Source organism: Lontra canadensis, unplaced genomic scaffold, assembly GCF_010015895.1.
Source record: "Lontra canadensis isolate GAN:19392208 unplaced genomic scaffold, GSC_riverotter_1.0 scaffold13, whole genome shotgun sequence".
Classification (NCBI taxonomy): Eukaryota; Metazoa; Chordata; class Mammalia; order Carnivora; family Mustelidae; genus Lontra; species Lontra canadensis.
In genome coordinates this window covers 133,267-148,080 of record NW_022631007.1, presented here as the reverse complement: position 1 = coordinate 148,080, position 14,814 = coordinate 133,267, and the positions used below count along the sequence as shown (strand labels likewise).

At 58.1% G+C, this 14,814-nt stretch overlaps 3 protein-coding genes across 6 annotated transcripts in view; 1 reads left to right on the top strand and 2 right to left on the bottom strand.

Annotated features, from left to right (window-relative positions):
- The window catches only part of PNKD (PNKD metallo-beta-lactamase domain containing), a 61,319-nt gene extending 58,051 nt beyond the window's left edge, over nucleotides 1-3,268 (bottom strand). The window contains exons 1-3 of one of the 2 annotated variants that reach the window (XM_032857191.1): nucleotides 3,041-3,160; nucleotides 2,143-2,311; nucleotides 625-1,021 (exon numbers count right to left, since the gene is read on the bottom strand). In XM_032857191.1, the coding sequence (XP_032713082.1) occupies nucleotides 829-1,021; nucleotides 2,143-2,311; nucleotides 3,041-3,107 (429 nt within the window). In that variant the 5' untranslated portion in view covers nucleotides 3,108-3,160 and the 3' untranslated portion in view covers nucleotides 625-828. Of the gene's footprint in view, nucleotides 1-624; nucleotides 1,022-2,142; nucleotides 2,312-3,040 lie in introns of those variants that run through there. The other variant, XM_032857189.1, reaches the window with a different exon arrangement.
- A 204-nt stretch (nucleotides 3,269-3,472) lies between these two features.
- Nucleotides 3,473-8,642, top strand: AAMP (angio associated migratory cell protein). Of its 3 annotated transcripts, XR_004382640.1 has the most exons (12): nucleotides 3,473-3,676; nucleotides 4,137-4,295; nucleotides 4,967-5,086; nucleotides 5,602-5,741; nucleotides 6,006-6,150; nucleotides 6,433-6,516; nucleotides 6,621-6,736; nucleotides 6,876-6,979; nucleotides 7,109-7,199; nucleotides 7,348-7,502; nucleotides 7,927-8,204; nucleotides 8,626-8,642. XR_004382640.1 is itself a non-coding variant. In XM_032857187.1 (11 exons), the coding sequence occupies exons 1-11, from the start codon at nucleotides 3,556-3,558 to the stop codon at nucleotides 8,000-8,002; spliced, it is 1,311 nt and encodes a 436-aa protein (XP_032713078.1). In that variant the 5' UTR covers nucleotides 3,473-3,555; the 3' UTR covers nucleotides 8,003-8,393. The 3 variants fall into 3 exon arrangements, 2 of the variants coding, with proteins under 2 accessions (XP_032713078.1, XP_032713079.1); XM_032857187.1 differs by lacking the exon at nucleotides 8,626-8,642 and having other exon boundaries at nucleotides 7,927-8,393; XM_032857188.1 differs by lacking the exon at nucleotides 8,626-8,642 and having other exon boundaries at nucleotides 3,474-3,676; nucleotides 4,140-4,295; nucleotides 7,927-8,393.
- On the bottom strand, nucleotides 8,641-13,715 carry GPBAR1 (G protein-coupled bile acid receptor 1). Its single transcript, XM_032857192.1, has 2 exons — nucleotides 11,476-13,715; nucleotides 8,641-9,784 (listed from the first exon to the last, which is right to left on the bottom strand). The coding sequence occupies exon 2, from the start codon at nucleotides 9,737-9,739 to the stop codon at nucleotides 8,747-8,749; it is 993 nt and encodes a 330-aa protein (XP_032713083.1). The 5' UTR covers nucleotides 9,740-9,784; nucleotides 11,476-13,715; the 3' UTR covers nucleotides 8,641-8,746.
- Nucleotides 13,716-14,814: the final 1,099 nt, after the last annotated feature.

Genomic DNA, 14,814 nt, shown 5'->3' with positions numbered 1-14,814 from the left:
TCTGCCTTTGCTAAGATAACCAAATACATTTTGCCCCACTGCTTCTTGGTGATGGGATGCAAAAGACTGGTAAAGGTTCAACCTTGAAATATCGGGTCTGGCAGGGACCTGTAGGAGCAGTGGCACATGACCTTTTCTGCATCATGGACCCTTTACAAAAGCACACGAGAGCTATGAAGTCTCCTCCCCACAAAGCTGTATGTGTACGCACAGTTTCACAGGTGGGGATGCGGGGAGATGAACCACAGGTTCAAGTTTAGAACCCATGTCTTAGACATCACTAGCCCAATCCCTGTTACAATCAAGGAAACTGAGGCCCAGAGAGCCCAGTCACTTGTACCGGACCAAGAGGAGGAGTTATCCCCACCCCGCCCGCCCCCACTCGGAATGCCCTTTTTGAATTCTCTTTATTTTTTGTTAGAGGCTCAGGGGGCCCCACCCTCCTGGCCAGCAGCTCTGAAGGCTTGGTTCCCTGAGCCCAAGCCTAGGCTTGTATTTAAGTCTCTGGTCTCCCCAACCAGCCAGACAGGAACACTGAGGGCTTCTGTGAGAGGGAGCACAAATAAGTAACCAACCCCTCCCTCTGCCCCTCCCGTCCCAAGGAATTCACAAGCCCACTCCTGGTTCCTTGGCGCTCAAAACACTCTGTGACTTTATTTGCCTTTGGCTGGCTTCTGGGGAGAACGGGCAGGCGCTGGCAGCGGCCTGAGCTTCATGCGCCCTCTGGCGGCGCTCACGGGCAAGGGCTGGAATCCTGGCCAAACCCAAAGGACTTCACAGTCTTGAAGGCCACAGTCAATAGAGTCTAGGGGAGGGCTGCAGTGTTCCTCAGGCTTGCACCCCTGACCCAGCTTCAGGAGACAGGGCGTGTTGGGAGGAGGCCCTGAACCTCTGGCTCTCATACTCGCCCGTGTTGGATGCCCGCATGTTCTGCCGAGCCTTCATCTGCTTCAAACGGTCCTTGTCCACTTCCCGCTTGGTGAGGATGAAGAGGAGGATACCACAGGGGAAGCCGATGGCCCTAGGGGTGGGGAGATGTGCACGGGGTTTGGGGAGGGGCCAAGCCTGAACCAGAGGAGCTGGGGAAATCTCATTCCAGCTTCATCGGTCGCAGGAACACTGCAATACCTCTCGTTTCTGGGCAGCCTCCTCCCAACTGGCTGCTGGAGGGCCCTAAGCAAATCAGATCCTGGCTACCGCACTGCTTTAAACTCCCTAACAGCTCTCCGTCACTTCCCAGCCAAATCCAAACTCTTAGGCACAGCACAAAAGGCCCAGTATGGTTGGTCCTCTGCCCACCTTTTCACTCCTGTCCCCTACAGTTTCATGCCCCTCGACGTGAGCCCTGCGATCCTGCCATACCGACCATGCAAGCTTCTCCAGACGGCCCATCCTCCTTCCCTCTCCCAAGTGCTGGCAAAGGTTCTCTCTGCTGTAACCGCCCCACACACATCCCTTCCCAGACCCCCTTCTTCATCTGAGTAACCACCGCTACCTGCTTGGCACTGTGGTGTGGGGTAGAGCGCATGGAGTCACGAGACCTGGTGGGAATCCCACCTCTGAATCTTTGTTCCCTCCTCTGTGAAATGGGATGGAATTTTTAAAAAATGTTTTGTCTTTTGGATTTAGGGGATGTGACGTTTATCTCAGAAAAAACTAAAACATTCCATTGTAAAGTACTGGCACACCTCAGGTGCGAAAAAAAGTGTTAATTTTCTCCTTCTTTCCTTTAACATCAATCAACAATACACATTAAGGTCAGAGTCAGATCTAAATAACGATATACTGAACACCTAGATGCTACTTATACAACTAACATAATCTCACATGATCTCAATGATTTCAATGAAAGAGCTCAATGGACTTTCAGCCCAAGCTCCCAAAAGAGAGAAGGCGGCCAGGGACCCAAATTCAAATGAGATCAGCTCAGTTTACTACACAGAAAACCCACTGTGCCTCCAATTCCACGTACTTTCCCACCTCCCCTCCGCCACTGCTCTGCGATTCCAGTCCTCAAACCAAGCAGTTCTGTCCCCACAACCTCGATTCAACTCACCACCTGAAACTTGGAGAAGTTTCTGGGTCCCGCCCTCCCCTGTGCCACTCCCCATTGGTGGGCAAAGAGTTTTAGTTAAAACTCACCAGGCGAGTCCCACAGCTTTCATGGGGTTCTTGCCTCTCTTTCTGGGAATGTATTCCAGCTCCGGGGAAAGGGACTCCGGCTCCTCCTTGCACTCTGGGGAGCTGTGGCTTTGTAGTGCCCGGGTCCTGTTCTGGGAGGCCTTGTTAGCTGTGGCTCCTGAGAGAATTCCTGTGGACGGAAAGAAAGAGGGTCAGTAAGAGAGGATGAGAAGAAAGCCCAGGGGAGGAAGGGGAGTGACGGCAGTCTGAAGTAACAAGTGCCAGGGAGAATCCAAAGGGAAATGGGAAAATTGCCATCGAGGTGGCACCTCTGGAAGCCACTTCCACGTCACTGCGGGCTCATCACCCTGGTGCCAGGAGAGCGAGCTTCGTAGTTCTTCATCTGCTCGGACGACAGGATGTGAAGGACTGCAGTGGGGCTCACATAAGTCGTATGAAGGAAATCCGAGGAAAGGTTTTCAAACTGCAGGATGTTAGCACTGGGAGCTTACTCTCTCCCCTTATTTTAGACAAGAAGAAACTAAAGCCCCGAGAGACGAACTGCTTCGCCCAAGGTCAAACTGCTAATTATCCGGGGCTAGAACCCAAGCCTCCAGAAGCCCAGGGCTCTTTCCTCTGCACTGCGGTGAGTGTGAAACACTTGGAGCGCGGGAGTCTAAAAGGCTTCCCCAGAGCTCCCTCTCGCAGCATGACCCCAGAGGTGTCGCGTAACTTGAAGGCAGGGGGATGGACTGTGTGACCTCTAGAGAGCATCTTTTAGCCCCCAGACTCTTTATGATCCTGCAGAGCGGGGTGCGGGGAGGAATCGACAGCCATGATCTCCTGCTATCGCTGGTCGGGATGTATAAAAAAAGGGGATCCCCTGCCGTCCTGCCCTCCCCGGGGTCCCTCTCCTTACCCCGGAGGACGCGGGCATTTCTCGCCCCCCGGCCCTTCAGCGCCGTAGCAGCTACCACCGCCGCCATGTTCAGATCCCACCCCCTTTCACCGCGCTCCCCGCCGGGAATTGTAGTTTGCGTAAAGGGCCTCCCCCGCTCCTTCCGCCCTGCCTACAGACCAGAAACTACAACTCCCAGAAGCCTGCGAGGGGACCTGGGAGAACTACTCTTCCCAGGAGACCCCGGAGGCGCGCACGCTCGCTTGTTTCTCTCCTGTTGGGAGGCGGAGTCAGGCCGGGCGGAGTTTGGGTTCTCCCCGCCACGCCCCGGCCCCTTCTCACAACTCTGGCCTCTGATTGGTGGATCGGGCAGTTAGCCCCCTTCACTATTGGCCTAGTGGCCGTCGCTCTTTCTGCCGGGGAGTTGCCTACGCCTACTTCCTCCCGGGAGGAGGGGCTCGAGTTCCGCGTCGTCGCGCAGAGCTGACTCTGGGAGGCGTTTGGGCCCAGAGAAGTGGATCAGCCGCTTGCGCCGCATGGAGTCCGAATCCGAGAGCGGGGCCGCCGCTGACACCCCCCCACTGGAGACCCTGAGCTTCCATGGTGATGAGGAGATTATCGAGGTGGTAGAACTGGATCCTGGTCCGCCGGACCCAGGTGAGAACTGCTGCTCCTCGGGCCGTGGGACAGGAGGCGCTCACCCCTGGCCTCTGACCCCTTCTTCTCCCCCCTCCCTTCCTCTCCCTACTGGTCATTCCTACCGACCCCTTTCGCCCTTCCCCCCTGCCCTGCCCCCACACTTAGTTCTTAGGCCTGGCAGGGGTGGGGGTTCCCCTGACGCCTCCTCTGGCCCTTCCCCTCACACACCCCCTTCCCATCATCCCCTCGGTCCTCCCTTCCCACACCGTCTCTGGCCAACCCCGGGTCCTCAGACCTCTCCTGTCCTTCGTCCCCCGTGTCCCCGCCTCCCTGCCGCTTCTACCCTTGCTTCTCCCTCGCTTTCTGACCTCAGCCAACCCTCTTGCTACACCCCAGCGCCTCAGACCTCCCCACCACTTCTCCCCTTCCCTCTTTCTTACTGTCTGCCCAGCCGCATCTCTTAACCCTCTCCCCAAAGCAGATGATCTGGCCCAGGAGATGGAAGATGTGGACTTCGAAGAAGAAGAAGAAGAGGAAGAGGGCAATGAGGAGGGCTGGGTTCTAGAACCCCAGGAAGGGGTGGTCGGCAGCATGGAGGGCCCAGACGATAGTGAAGTCACCTTTGCATTGCACTCAGGTAGGTCTCTGAGGGGATCCGCCATCAACTCAGTGCATGTGGGCATTGGAACATCAGACTCCTGCTGTGTAGGGAGCCTTTGGAGGGACAGGGAGTTGGGAAAACAGAGGCTGGCCTTGCCCTGGAGGAGCTCACACTGTGAGGGCCTGGGGGAGAGCTTGGCTCCTGGAGCTGGCTGGCTTCAAATCCTCCTCTTGTTCCTTAGCGATTTATGATCTTTATTAATCTCTCTGGGTCTTAGTTTCTTTTCAGAAGGTTACCTTGTAGTAAATTAGAGATAGTTGTACCTTTTTGAACGTGTTTTATATAATTCTCTCAAATATTAACCCTTAATAAGGGAAGTGACCTGGTGCTTTCCTCACTTTGTGCTCAGCCTGGTGACACCCTGTGCTGAGACCTGGAAGCCTGCACGTGTACACTCCTTGTCTATCTGGGGCGGTGAGGGCAGCAGCATCGGGGAAAGACTTGGAGCCTGGCAAGCGTGGGCTGGGATTGCTCCAACAACTTGATGCTTGAAACTTAGAACTTGGATGCACCCTTCTTTTCCAGGAGGAAAGACATGTTGCTTTGGGTGGAAGGGGGTGGGCTTCCTGAAGGTCCCGAAGGACAGAACCTGGGGTGGGGGGCGGGAGAATCTTGTCCGCTTACTCATGGAATATTTCTTGGGACAGCGTCTGTGTTTTGTGTGAGCCTGGACCCCAAGACCAACACCTTGGCAGTGACCGGGGGTGAAGATGACAAGGCTTTCGTATGGAGGCTCAGTGATGGGGAGCTGCTCTTTGAGTGTGCAGGTGAGGGGTTGCGGGTGTAGTTGTGTTACTTTGGAGGTCTTGGGGGCTAGCCTGCAATGGTTGTGCATCCAGCACCATTTACTGGTCCCCATTTGGGGCGAGCTCTGTGCTGAACCCAAGGACCTCAGAACAGAATAACTTAGACTGTCTTGGGCATGGGGAGGGAGCCACTATTGGCCCAAGGAGTCTGGGGACGGTCTGGGAGGAGGCCGCGGCCGTAGGATATTTAGACAGAGAGGAGGAGCCGGTTTTTTGGGCAGAGGTATGGAGCAGACAGAATGGGGAGGACATAGGCCTGGGCCAGCTAGGCATGGTTGATTGGAAGGCTAGCATTGCTATCCCTAGGGAGACCTGGGGGGATTGGCTGAGTATTGACTCCTGGAGTGGCAGTGAGATTGAGGCCCCTGTTATGGTGGGACCGACCTTTCTCTTCCCAGCTGGTCCTTTCAGGGGGCCAGACACCTGGGTCCTGTTCTCCTGACATTCTCCTCTCTTTCTGCCTTCTTCCTTTGCAGGCCATAAAGACTCTGTTACTTGTGCTGGTTTCAGCCACGACTCTACCCTCGTGGCCACAGGGGACATGAGCGGCCTCTTGAAAGTATGGCAGGTGGACACCAAGGAGGAGGTCTGGTCCTTTGAAGCAGGAGATCTGGAGGTGAGATCTTCAGAGTGGTGTTGAGCTGTGCGGGGCCTTGGTAGGTACCAAGAGCTGGTGGGGGGGGGTCGTCCAGTCTCACCTTTACCAGACCGTGCCGTCTTGAAGGCAGTGTGCTGTCCATGTGCGGCATGAGCGTCTGGCTCTGTTCCTGTCCAGTCCCTGCCACCCTCAGAAGCAAGGACAGCTTGGGTGGAGCTTAAGGAAGGGCTCCTCGGGGAATGGGGTGAAAGGCCTGCCTGCTGACCCCTCCTCTCTGTCCAGTGGATGGAGTGGCACCCTCGGGCACCTGTCCTCCTGGCTGGCACAGCTGACGGCAACACCTGGATGTGGAAGGTCCCAAATGGCGACTGCAAGACCTTCCAAGGCCCCAACTGCCCAGCTACCTGTGGCCGAGTCCTCCCTGATGGTGAGGGCCGCTCCCCTTGCTGTCTGCCAGGCTGCTGGGTGGTGGGCTGCAGGTTTCTGTGGCGTCTTGGGCTCCCTCCTGGGCCTGAGCCGGCCAGCTCTGAGGTCTGCTGTCCGGAACATGGACCCAGGCCCCAGAGCAGACGGCTTCCCCTCTCCTGCCCTGACTTTCTGCTAGTCCCAGGGGCAGCGTCTGCTCCCTTACCCTCCTTGCCATTCCCATGCTGGGTGTGTCTGAGAGCGTTGTCTGTCCTCCCCTCCGTCTGTGCCTGTGGGTCTTCAGGGAAGAGAGCTGTGGTCGGCTATGAAGATGGCACCATCAGGATCTGGGACCTGAAGCAGGGAAGCCCGATCCACGTACTAAAAGGTCTCCAGGGCGGGACAGGGGTTCCCTGGGTCTCTGTGCGGAAGACCTGGGGTGGGATACGGGGGCCACGATGAAGCCTTACTTCGCCATCTGCTCTTTCCTAGGGACTGAGGGTCACCAGGGCCCTCTGACCTGTGTTGCCACCAACCAGGACGGCAGCCTGATCCTCACCGGCTCTGTGGACTGCCAGGCCAAGCTGGTCAGTGCCACCACTGGCAAGGTGAGTGTAACCCAGAGCCAGGCTGCCGAGCCGCTGCCTCCTATGCCCACCCCACCTCCACCCCGGGACTCTTCTGGTCCCCTTTCCTCCCCTTCATCAGCCCTCCTCCCATCCTCAGCTTCTCTCCCGGGGATTCTAGGTGGTGGGTGTTTTCAGACCTGAGACTGTGGCGTCCCAGCCCAGCGTGGGAGAAGGGGAGGAGAGCGAGTCCAACTCTGTGGAGTCTTTGGGTTTCTGCAGCGTGTAAGTGTGAGAAGGGCCTTGGCCTGGAGAGGAGGCCAGCTGGGGAGGAGGGTTTGGCGAGGGGTGCCTGGGCAGGGTGCGGGCGTCCAGGGCTGTCCGCTAGTCTGAGTGGTCCTCTCCTCTGCCCAGGATGCCTCTGGCAGCTGTTGGCTACCTGGATGGGACCTTGGCCATCTATGACCTGTCTACACAGACCCTTCGGCACCAGTGTCAGCACCAGGTACGGGCAGCCTGGAGCCCTGGCAGGGCTTGCTCTCTGGTCCCCCCCGCCCCGCCCCCTCCCTCCCTCCCCCCACCCCGAGAGTCAGAGGCAGGTCCCCCCGCTTCTCTGGCCCTGATGCCCCCTCTGTCTCCTGGCACCGGCGCAGTCAGGCATTGTGCAGCTGCTGTGGGAGGCGGGCACCGCCGTGGTTTACACTTGCAGCCTGGATGGCATCGTGCGCCTCTGGGACGCCCGCACTGGCCGCCTGCTCACAGACTACCGGGGCCACACGGCCGAGATCCTGGACTTCGCCCTCAGCAAGTACGAATCTGGCAAGGGCTGGAGTCTCTTTGAGTATTTGGAGGATGGGAAGGGCCCCTGGGGGGCCTCAGGGTCCTTGGGGTGTGGGAGGGACTTCCTAAGGGACAGAAGGTGGGCCCCAAGGCCTGCTGGCAGCCTGTGAGCCCGAAGTGCAGGGAAGCCTGAGGGAGTTGTGGCTTCCAGTGGTTGGGGACCTGCGTGGGCGCTCACATCTCTGTTCTGGCACCGAGGGGCTGGGACCATCTCCCCTATGCTGTGGCTCTTTTCTGACGCCCTTACTGGGTGCAGGTTTCCAGCATGTTCACTTGACGTGGACACGGCAGCCCGGTGCCAGGCACCAGGCCCCCTGAGGGCCTCAGGGCGGTGGGCTTGAGGCCGGGCCTCAGGGCCCTCAGTCCCATTGACCTGTGCTTTCTGTCCGCAGAGATGCCTCCCTGGTGGTGACTACATCAGGAGACCACAAAGCAAAAGTATTTTGTGTCCAGAGACCTGACCGCTAATGGCTGCAGCCTCTGCTCTGGTGTTGAGGGGTGAAGGGAGAACCCCACCAGCAGAGGCGGTAGGGTATGGGGGAGGAGGAGGCGGGGGCCTTGGACTACTTTCCAACCCCTTCAAACTGACTTGCCCCCTTTGTCCCTTCTCTTAAGAGACCCACCCCTTGCGCCTGCCCCCACCCTCGCCCAGACCTGCGGATCCCTCAGAGTGGGGGGGTCAGGCCTCTTTCTCATTCACCTTCATTCGCTGGTGTGATCACGGGGCTGTGTGTTTGTATGTGGGGAGTAGGTCGTTGAGGTTCCCGTTCTTTCCCTTCCCAAGTCTCTGGGGGTGGAAAGGAGGAAGAGATACTAGTTACAGATTTTAAAAATGTAAATAAAATATACTTCCCAGAGACTGTGTGTGTGTGGGTTTTGTGGCATCTGGATGTGAGAAACCAGGGAGGGGCGTGTCGGGGTGAGGGGCCCCACAGAATCTGCTAGGCTTTGAGAGCCCCCAGCTGGCCCTCCCCGACGGTTGATGCTGAAGGAGTCGGATCTCTGTGGATGCACGTCTGACTTCAGTTCTCTCCCCACCCCCTTTTGGAGAAGCAGAATGAGGTAACTGTGAGTTGGCCAGAGTTTATTAGGTCAGGGTGGGGGTCAGATAAGGGCAGGACCTCTGATGCAGGTCCTGGGAGACAAGAGGAGACTGCCTTGGTGGCGGAGATGGACAGATGCTTCGAGCAGGAGCCAGCAGAGGCCCTTCCCCTAGTTCAAGTTAAGGTTCACGCTGCTTTGGCTACTGGTGCGGTAGGCTGTGCGGGGGCCAGGCCCAGTGCGGGGGGCCCTTCTGGGCAGCATGCGCAGGCACCTGCGGGCGGCCGTCCTCCAGGGGGCTGTGTAGCGCTGATCCCCCAGCCCCATGGCCACGGGCACGGCTGCTGCGCTGGCGCTACCCAGTGAGATGAGGGACAACAGAGTTCCTGGCCCCAGTGGCGGGCGCTGCTCGAAGGCCAGGACTGAGAGGAGCAGGGTGGCCACATAGGGCCCCCAGCACAGCCCGAAGAGCAGCGTGGCCCCGGCCTGTGCCCTTGCCTGCCTCCAGGTGAGGGCCCGGGCCAGGGCCGATGGTGCGCCACGGCACACTGCCCGCTCCAGCCGCCGGATGTCCTGCAGCTGGCGGTGAGCCATGGCCAGCACACGGGCAGAGAGCAGGGCGGCGGCCCCCACGGCAGGCAGCAGGAGGCCGTAGATTTCAAGGTAGAGGTAGGGGGCCGGGAAGACAGCCTGGGAGCTGCAGTTGGTGCCGGGGACCCAATGGTTCCACCCCAGGGCTGGCAGGCTGGCAAAGAGCAGGGGCCAGGCCCAGGTGAGGAGCAGGGCCAGCCATGTGTTCCCGCGGGGCCGCAGGGGCTGCTGCACTGCCATGTAGCGCTCGCTGTGCACCAGCAGGAGGTTGGCGAGCAGGGACAGGAAGGAGAAGTTGGGAGCCAGATAGAGGAAGAGGCAGGACCAGTAGCCTCGGCTGCTCTGGCTCCAGAGGCCGGGCAGCATGGGCAGCGCCAGCCCTGTGAGCAGCCCGGCCAGCAGCAGGCTCAGGAAGAAGCAGCCAGCGGGCGGCCGGCGCAGGTGCCGGTCCCTGGCGATGCCCAAGGCCAGGAGCAGGTTGGCGGCGATGATGAGGATGGCCAGGGCCAGGGAGAGGCCCAGGGCCCCCGTGGGAACTGGGCTGGGTGCCTCCCTGGTGCTGTTGGCGGTCATCTTTGGCCTGGGGACAGGGGAGGCTTGGAGCAGCAGCCAGCGTGCCTGAATGAGAGATGGGTAGCCAGAATTAGGGGGCGCTAGGCAGTCGTCCAGAAGGCACACAGCAGCAGGCTGCGGGCCTTATCTTGTTTGCTGAGAACATTTTTTCCCCCCCAAATAACTGCCCACTGAAATTTACATAAAAATTCATATTCTGGGCTTCTCTTAAGGAGTCTCCTCTGGCAACAAGTATGCCCGGTGTGCTGGCCATGGGCTGGAGCTGAGGGACAGCTGTATTCCCCCAACTCCCCAGGCTCTACCCATGTTGGCCAGTGCTATTACCTGTCCCACCCTCTCTGGGCAGCCGTTTTAAGGCCTCTGTTTAGACTAAAGGGTGGACCCACCCAGCCCCAAAGCCCCAGAGCATTTTGTCCATCCCCGCCTCCACAAGGCAAGGCCCCACGCTGGCCAAAGGGGAGAACAGGGTCTGGCTGGTGTGTCGTGGCTTCTGGCCATCGATCAGTTGAGAGCCTCCTTCAGGTTGGGCTGGGACCAGGGCTAGGGATGGGTGCTCTGATGAAGGAGGGGTCCTTGTCCTCGGATGCTCCCAGCCTGGCTGGCACCAGAGCACTGGGAGAGGGTAGGCTGCTAAGGATTGAGGGGGGTCAGGTTAGGAGTGAGTAAGGCAGAGGCAAGGGCAGGGCTGGCTGAACACCTGAGTCAGTGACAGGCCACGGCCACGGAAGGCAGCAACAAGCAGGTTGCCTTGTTCCCCTAACCTGCCCCCCACCCCCACCACCCCGCCCCCAGTACCTAGCGATTACAGCTCGGTGAGCAGCCTCCGGGTAGGACTTCCAGCCCATAAACTTGATTCATCTGCAGCACAGTGGCAACAGAGCCCTTCCTGGGAACTGGAGGAAGAGAGGAATCCCCGGGGAGGAGGAGGATGCCAGCGGCAAGGAGGATAGCTCCCACATCGCAGGGAGCTGGCAGGGGAGCCCGAGGGCAGGGTCTGGCCCTTCCGTGACTCTGATCTGGCCCTGTCTTTTCCTTCCTCGGTTCTTCCGGCACCCTGGCCCCAAGGCCACATGGTGGGGAGGAGGAAGGGTCCAGGCCCAGGGGGAAACTCCTGCTACTGTCGGCAGGAGAGCAGCGCCTGTTGCTAGGATTAAAGTCAATAAGGAAAGGATTCCTACCTGCCCCCACCCCCAAGTCACCGGATCTGAGAGAACCACCATCTCCCTGAGCTCAGGACCCTCCTCTCTCCAGCTCCCCACAGGCCCACCAAGGCCTGCCAAGCTGCTGCCCCTCTCCCCTCTCCTCAGCTTATTTCCTCTTCCTCAACTTCCCCCACCCCTCACACTGAGCCCTCTACCCAGGACATCCTTCCCTCTCTAGCAGGCCCTTTAGTTTCTGTTCCCTTTGTCCCTGCGCCACAAACTTTATTAAACCCCATGAGACCTCAGGGCCCCTGACTTCAAACCTGGACTCTCGTCTGGGGCTGGAGGTCTCAGCACTCCCCTGGTGGGAGACTCACCCCTCCTCCCCAGGAGCAGCATGAAAGGCAGGGCTGGCCCCTGGGCCACCTTGTGTGGTGTGCTGGCCTGTGACCTGCACACCGTGGAGTCTCTGGTGGCTTGGGCTGGCTGCAATGGCCTCTTTAGGACCTGGGGCTGAGGTCTCCAGGTGAGGTTGGGTGCTGGGTGGGGGCAGAGGGCGTGGAGGGGGGCAAGGAGGAGGGTGTAGCTACTCACATGGCTCTTGGAAGGCAGGTGTTGCTGGCCTAGCCTGGGCTTGCCCCTGGGGGTCAGGGAGTTGCTGTAGGCGGGCCTGCAGGGCTTCCTGCGCTGTCTGTGGTCCCTGTGGCCAGTGAGGGCATGGTGCCTCCACTCTGTGGGTACTGCAGGGGCCCAGGCTCTCTGCTGCCCAGGCTCTGCCCCAGCCTGGGCTCTGGAGGGTTGGAGCTGGGGTTGGTGGGGCTCAGCCTGGCCCCGCCTCTGGGGGGTGGAGCCTGGCACTGGCTGGGCGGCAGGAGTCAGGAGGCTGGCCGGTCTTTGTCCAGTGCCCTCCCCCTATCCTGTACCTGTGTGCCCCCTCCCCAGCCACCAGCTGTAGCTTGCCACCGAGGTGGCAGATCCCCTACCTCAGGGGAGCCCTGTCATCTGCCGCACGCCTAGCTAATCTGAGAAATGCAATCCAGTCGGGGAGGAATCAGAATTCGAGGAATCAGGGTTTCAGCTACCCCTTTCTGCTTCTTGTCCCAACGAATACATTTACATTTGATGAGCTGTAAACCCCTGGGGGTGCTGACCAGCCAACAGCACACCCAGCTCCGTTAAGTTAATTCGGAAGAGCAGTATCTGATGGTGGCAGGGGTGGGGCTGTTTGGAGCTTGAGGATCTTTCCATCCTATCACCTGATGGGCCTTTCGGTTTATAAAGCCAAACTTCCTTCTAGAATTTGGGGTCATTCTATACTTTTCTCAACTGCTTTGAGTCTAGTTCTGGGCTAGGAGGTAAAAGTGGCTCTGGGCTAGGAGGTGTGGCATTTGGGCAAGCTAGTCCTGGGCCTCAATTTTCCCACGTGTAAAATACAAGTAAAACCACCTCTCTGGGGTGTTGGGGACTATCACAGAGTAACATGTGACTCTATATATCCCAGTGCCTGACACACAGGAGGCCTCCGTGATGAGTAAGAGGTGTGAGCCAGTGTTGGAGGCAGAAAGCCTGGGTATGAATCTTAGAATCTTGGGATCTTTTTTTCTTCTGTGTGAACTTGGAAAAATTACTCAAGTTCTTTTGCCTTCGTTTCCTCATCTGTAGAAGAGGGCTTGTACTGTGCTCACCTATGGCGAGACGAACCCCAAGTTAATGTGTGGTGAAGACTTAGATGAACACCAGGCCCATAGGAAGCTGTTATTAACATTTTTAGGATTCCTGCCGTCTGCCTGTCGCTCCCCTCCAGCCACCTGCCCCCTCTAAGAACTCTGTAGAGAAAGGCAGATGGAGAGCTCACAAAAACCGAGAGGAGAAGGGCACTTCAGCTCCACAGAGACACTGAGTGGAGTAGGTACAGGAGAGGAAGGGCAAGTTCAAGGCTAGGGAGCCAAGAGGTGTGATGCTCCAATTTTCACTTGTATCAAGTGAGGCCTTGGGGTGCCAGAGAGAAGCAGGTTGAAGTGTGAGGGAGCAGGTACAACTGCAGCAAGAAAGCTGGAGATGAGACATGGGGAAAGACTTCCCTGCTCAAGAGCGCAGGTAGACTGAGATGGGGACTTCGGTGCCCTCGGTGAGGAAGGGCAGGGAGAGGAGACCTGAGCTGAAGGCTGTGGACACGAGGGGTCTAGCTCTGCCCATCCTGCAGAGGATCAGGGGAACCAGGGAGGCAGAACTTCTGTTAGGACAGCAAGTGGGAAGAGGAAAGCATCCAGCCTCAGACCCCTCCTTCAGCAAGCTGGCGGCCAGAGGACGCTGGCTTCCAGCAGCCGGCCCACAGACCCACGCTATCTGGTCGGGCAGAAGTCAGAGGCTCTGGGAGAGTTCAGCCTGGGGCCTGGACAGAAGTGGGTGTGCGGCCCCTCAGATGTTGGACTGCCAGGAATAAACAGACCTCCTTCTGTTCCCAGCCCTGGCCTCCTCCCTAAGGGATCCAGGATGTCTGTGTTTCTTCTTCACTGCTTTGTCTAAACACTGTGTGTGGGATGACGTCCGAAGGGGGTGGCTTAGGCAGCAGGGGCCAGGAAGCCTGGGTCCTGTCTCCTCCTCACTGGACCATCCAGGCCTTCTCTGCTCCTTCACCCATCTCTAGCGTGGACTCAACCCCAGCCTTCTCCCCTTGGCCCATAGGAGGGCTGTGGTACAGATAGTTTCCAGATCCTCCATTCTAGCTGCAGGCCGACCTCTGTGGTCCCCATTCTCCTCTCCTCCCGCAGAGCCTCTATTGTGGGGCCCAGGCCTGCCAGGGAATCCTCTTGGGCTTCCTATTTGAAGCTCTTTGCTGACCTTGGCGGCCTGGGGCTGGGCGGGAGTGGTGTGCAGGGGCTGGGGTACTCGCTAATGGGACCTGTGGAAGGGAGGCGGCACCGAGGCTTTCTGGATCCTGGCTGCCCTCCAGGGGCCACAGTCAACACTCTTCACTCCCCCCTAGGCAAGAGCAGACAAGCCCTTGGGAGCCTCTGGAGGGCTCTGGGCACAAGCCTAGCCAGGACCTTGGCCTCAAGAAACCCCGAGGCCAAGGTCTCTGGCCAGAAGACACTCTGGTCCTTCCTGTTAGCGTTAAGCCAGGTTCAACAGGGGCCCCTCAGAGCCACTACAGTGCTTTCAGCAATCCCAGAGGTGGGTAGCTTTGCTTGAACTCGAGTCTTCACTTCCAATGAGACCAAAGGGAGTAGAGATGGCAACTGCTAAGTAGTGGGAGAGGGCTGACACAGCAGCCGGCGCAGTCTTCTCCATGTCTGCCACCACAAGAAGTGGGGGACAAGGGGTCACTCCTCCCCGGCGCACAGGTTTGTTGGGATGGGGATTGAGCTATGTCCTGAACTGAGAGCCCATTTCCGTGGAGTCTGAAATGACTGGGTAACTGAATGACCTATATAGCTTTCAGATTTTTTGACTGTGACCCACAGTAAAAAAGGGGGGGGGGCTTTTATAATCTAATCAAGACGTGTGTACATAACCAAAACACATTCCAAAATCAATACTCAGGGTCCTGGGATTGAGCTCTGCACTGAGCTCTTTTCTCTGTGGTGGGGGCAGGGGGAATGCTACTCTCCTCCCACCACTTGTGTTTGCTCTTTCTCTCCTCAAAGAAATAAAATCTTCAGGGGGAAAAAAAAAAAAAGCCAGTGATAAAGTTACACATGTGACAGGCACACAGAAATACATTGCCCCCCCAATACACACACACACACACACACACACACACACACACACACACACAGAGGCCAGAATGTGGACAGGGTCCTGGCTGAGATACCACACTACAGTCATTTGAGATGCTACCACTGGGGGCAGCTGGGTGAAGGGCACACAGAAATTCTGTATTATTTCTTAACGGCTGCATATGAATCTCATTAACAGTTCAGGAAGCAGAAA

What these genes read in the sequence shown, in the direction of transcription:
- AAMP (XM_032857187.1), top strand. Translation starts at nt 3,556, where the DNA reads ATGGAGTCCGAATCCGAGAGCGGGGCCGCCGCTGACACCCCCCCACTG. An exon ending in TTGAAGCAGGAGATCTGGAG is followed by an intron (nt 5,742 to 6,005) that starts GTGAGATCTTCA and finishes CTCTCTGTCCAG; the next exon opens with TGGATGGAGTGGCACCCTCG. An exon ending in TGGCCGAGTCCTCCCTGATG is followed by an intron (nt 6,151 to 6,432) that starts GTGAGGGCCGCT and finishes GTGGGTCTTCAG; the next exon opens with GGAAGAGAGCTGTGGTCGGC.
- GPBAR1 (XM_032857192.1), bottom strand. Translation starts at nt 9,739, where the DNA reads ATGACCGCCAACAGCACCAGGGAGGCACCCAGCCCAGTTCCCACGGGG.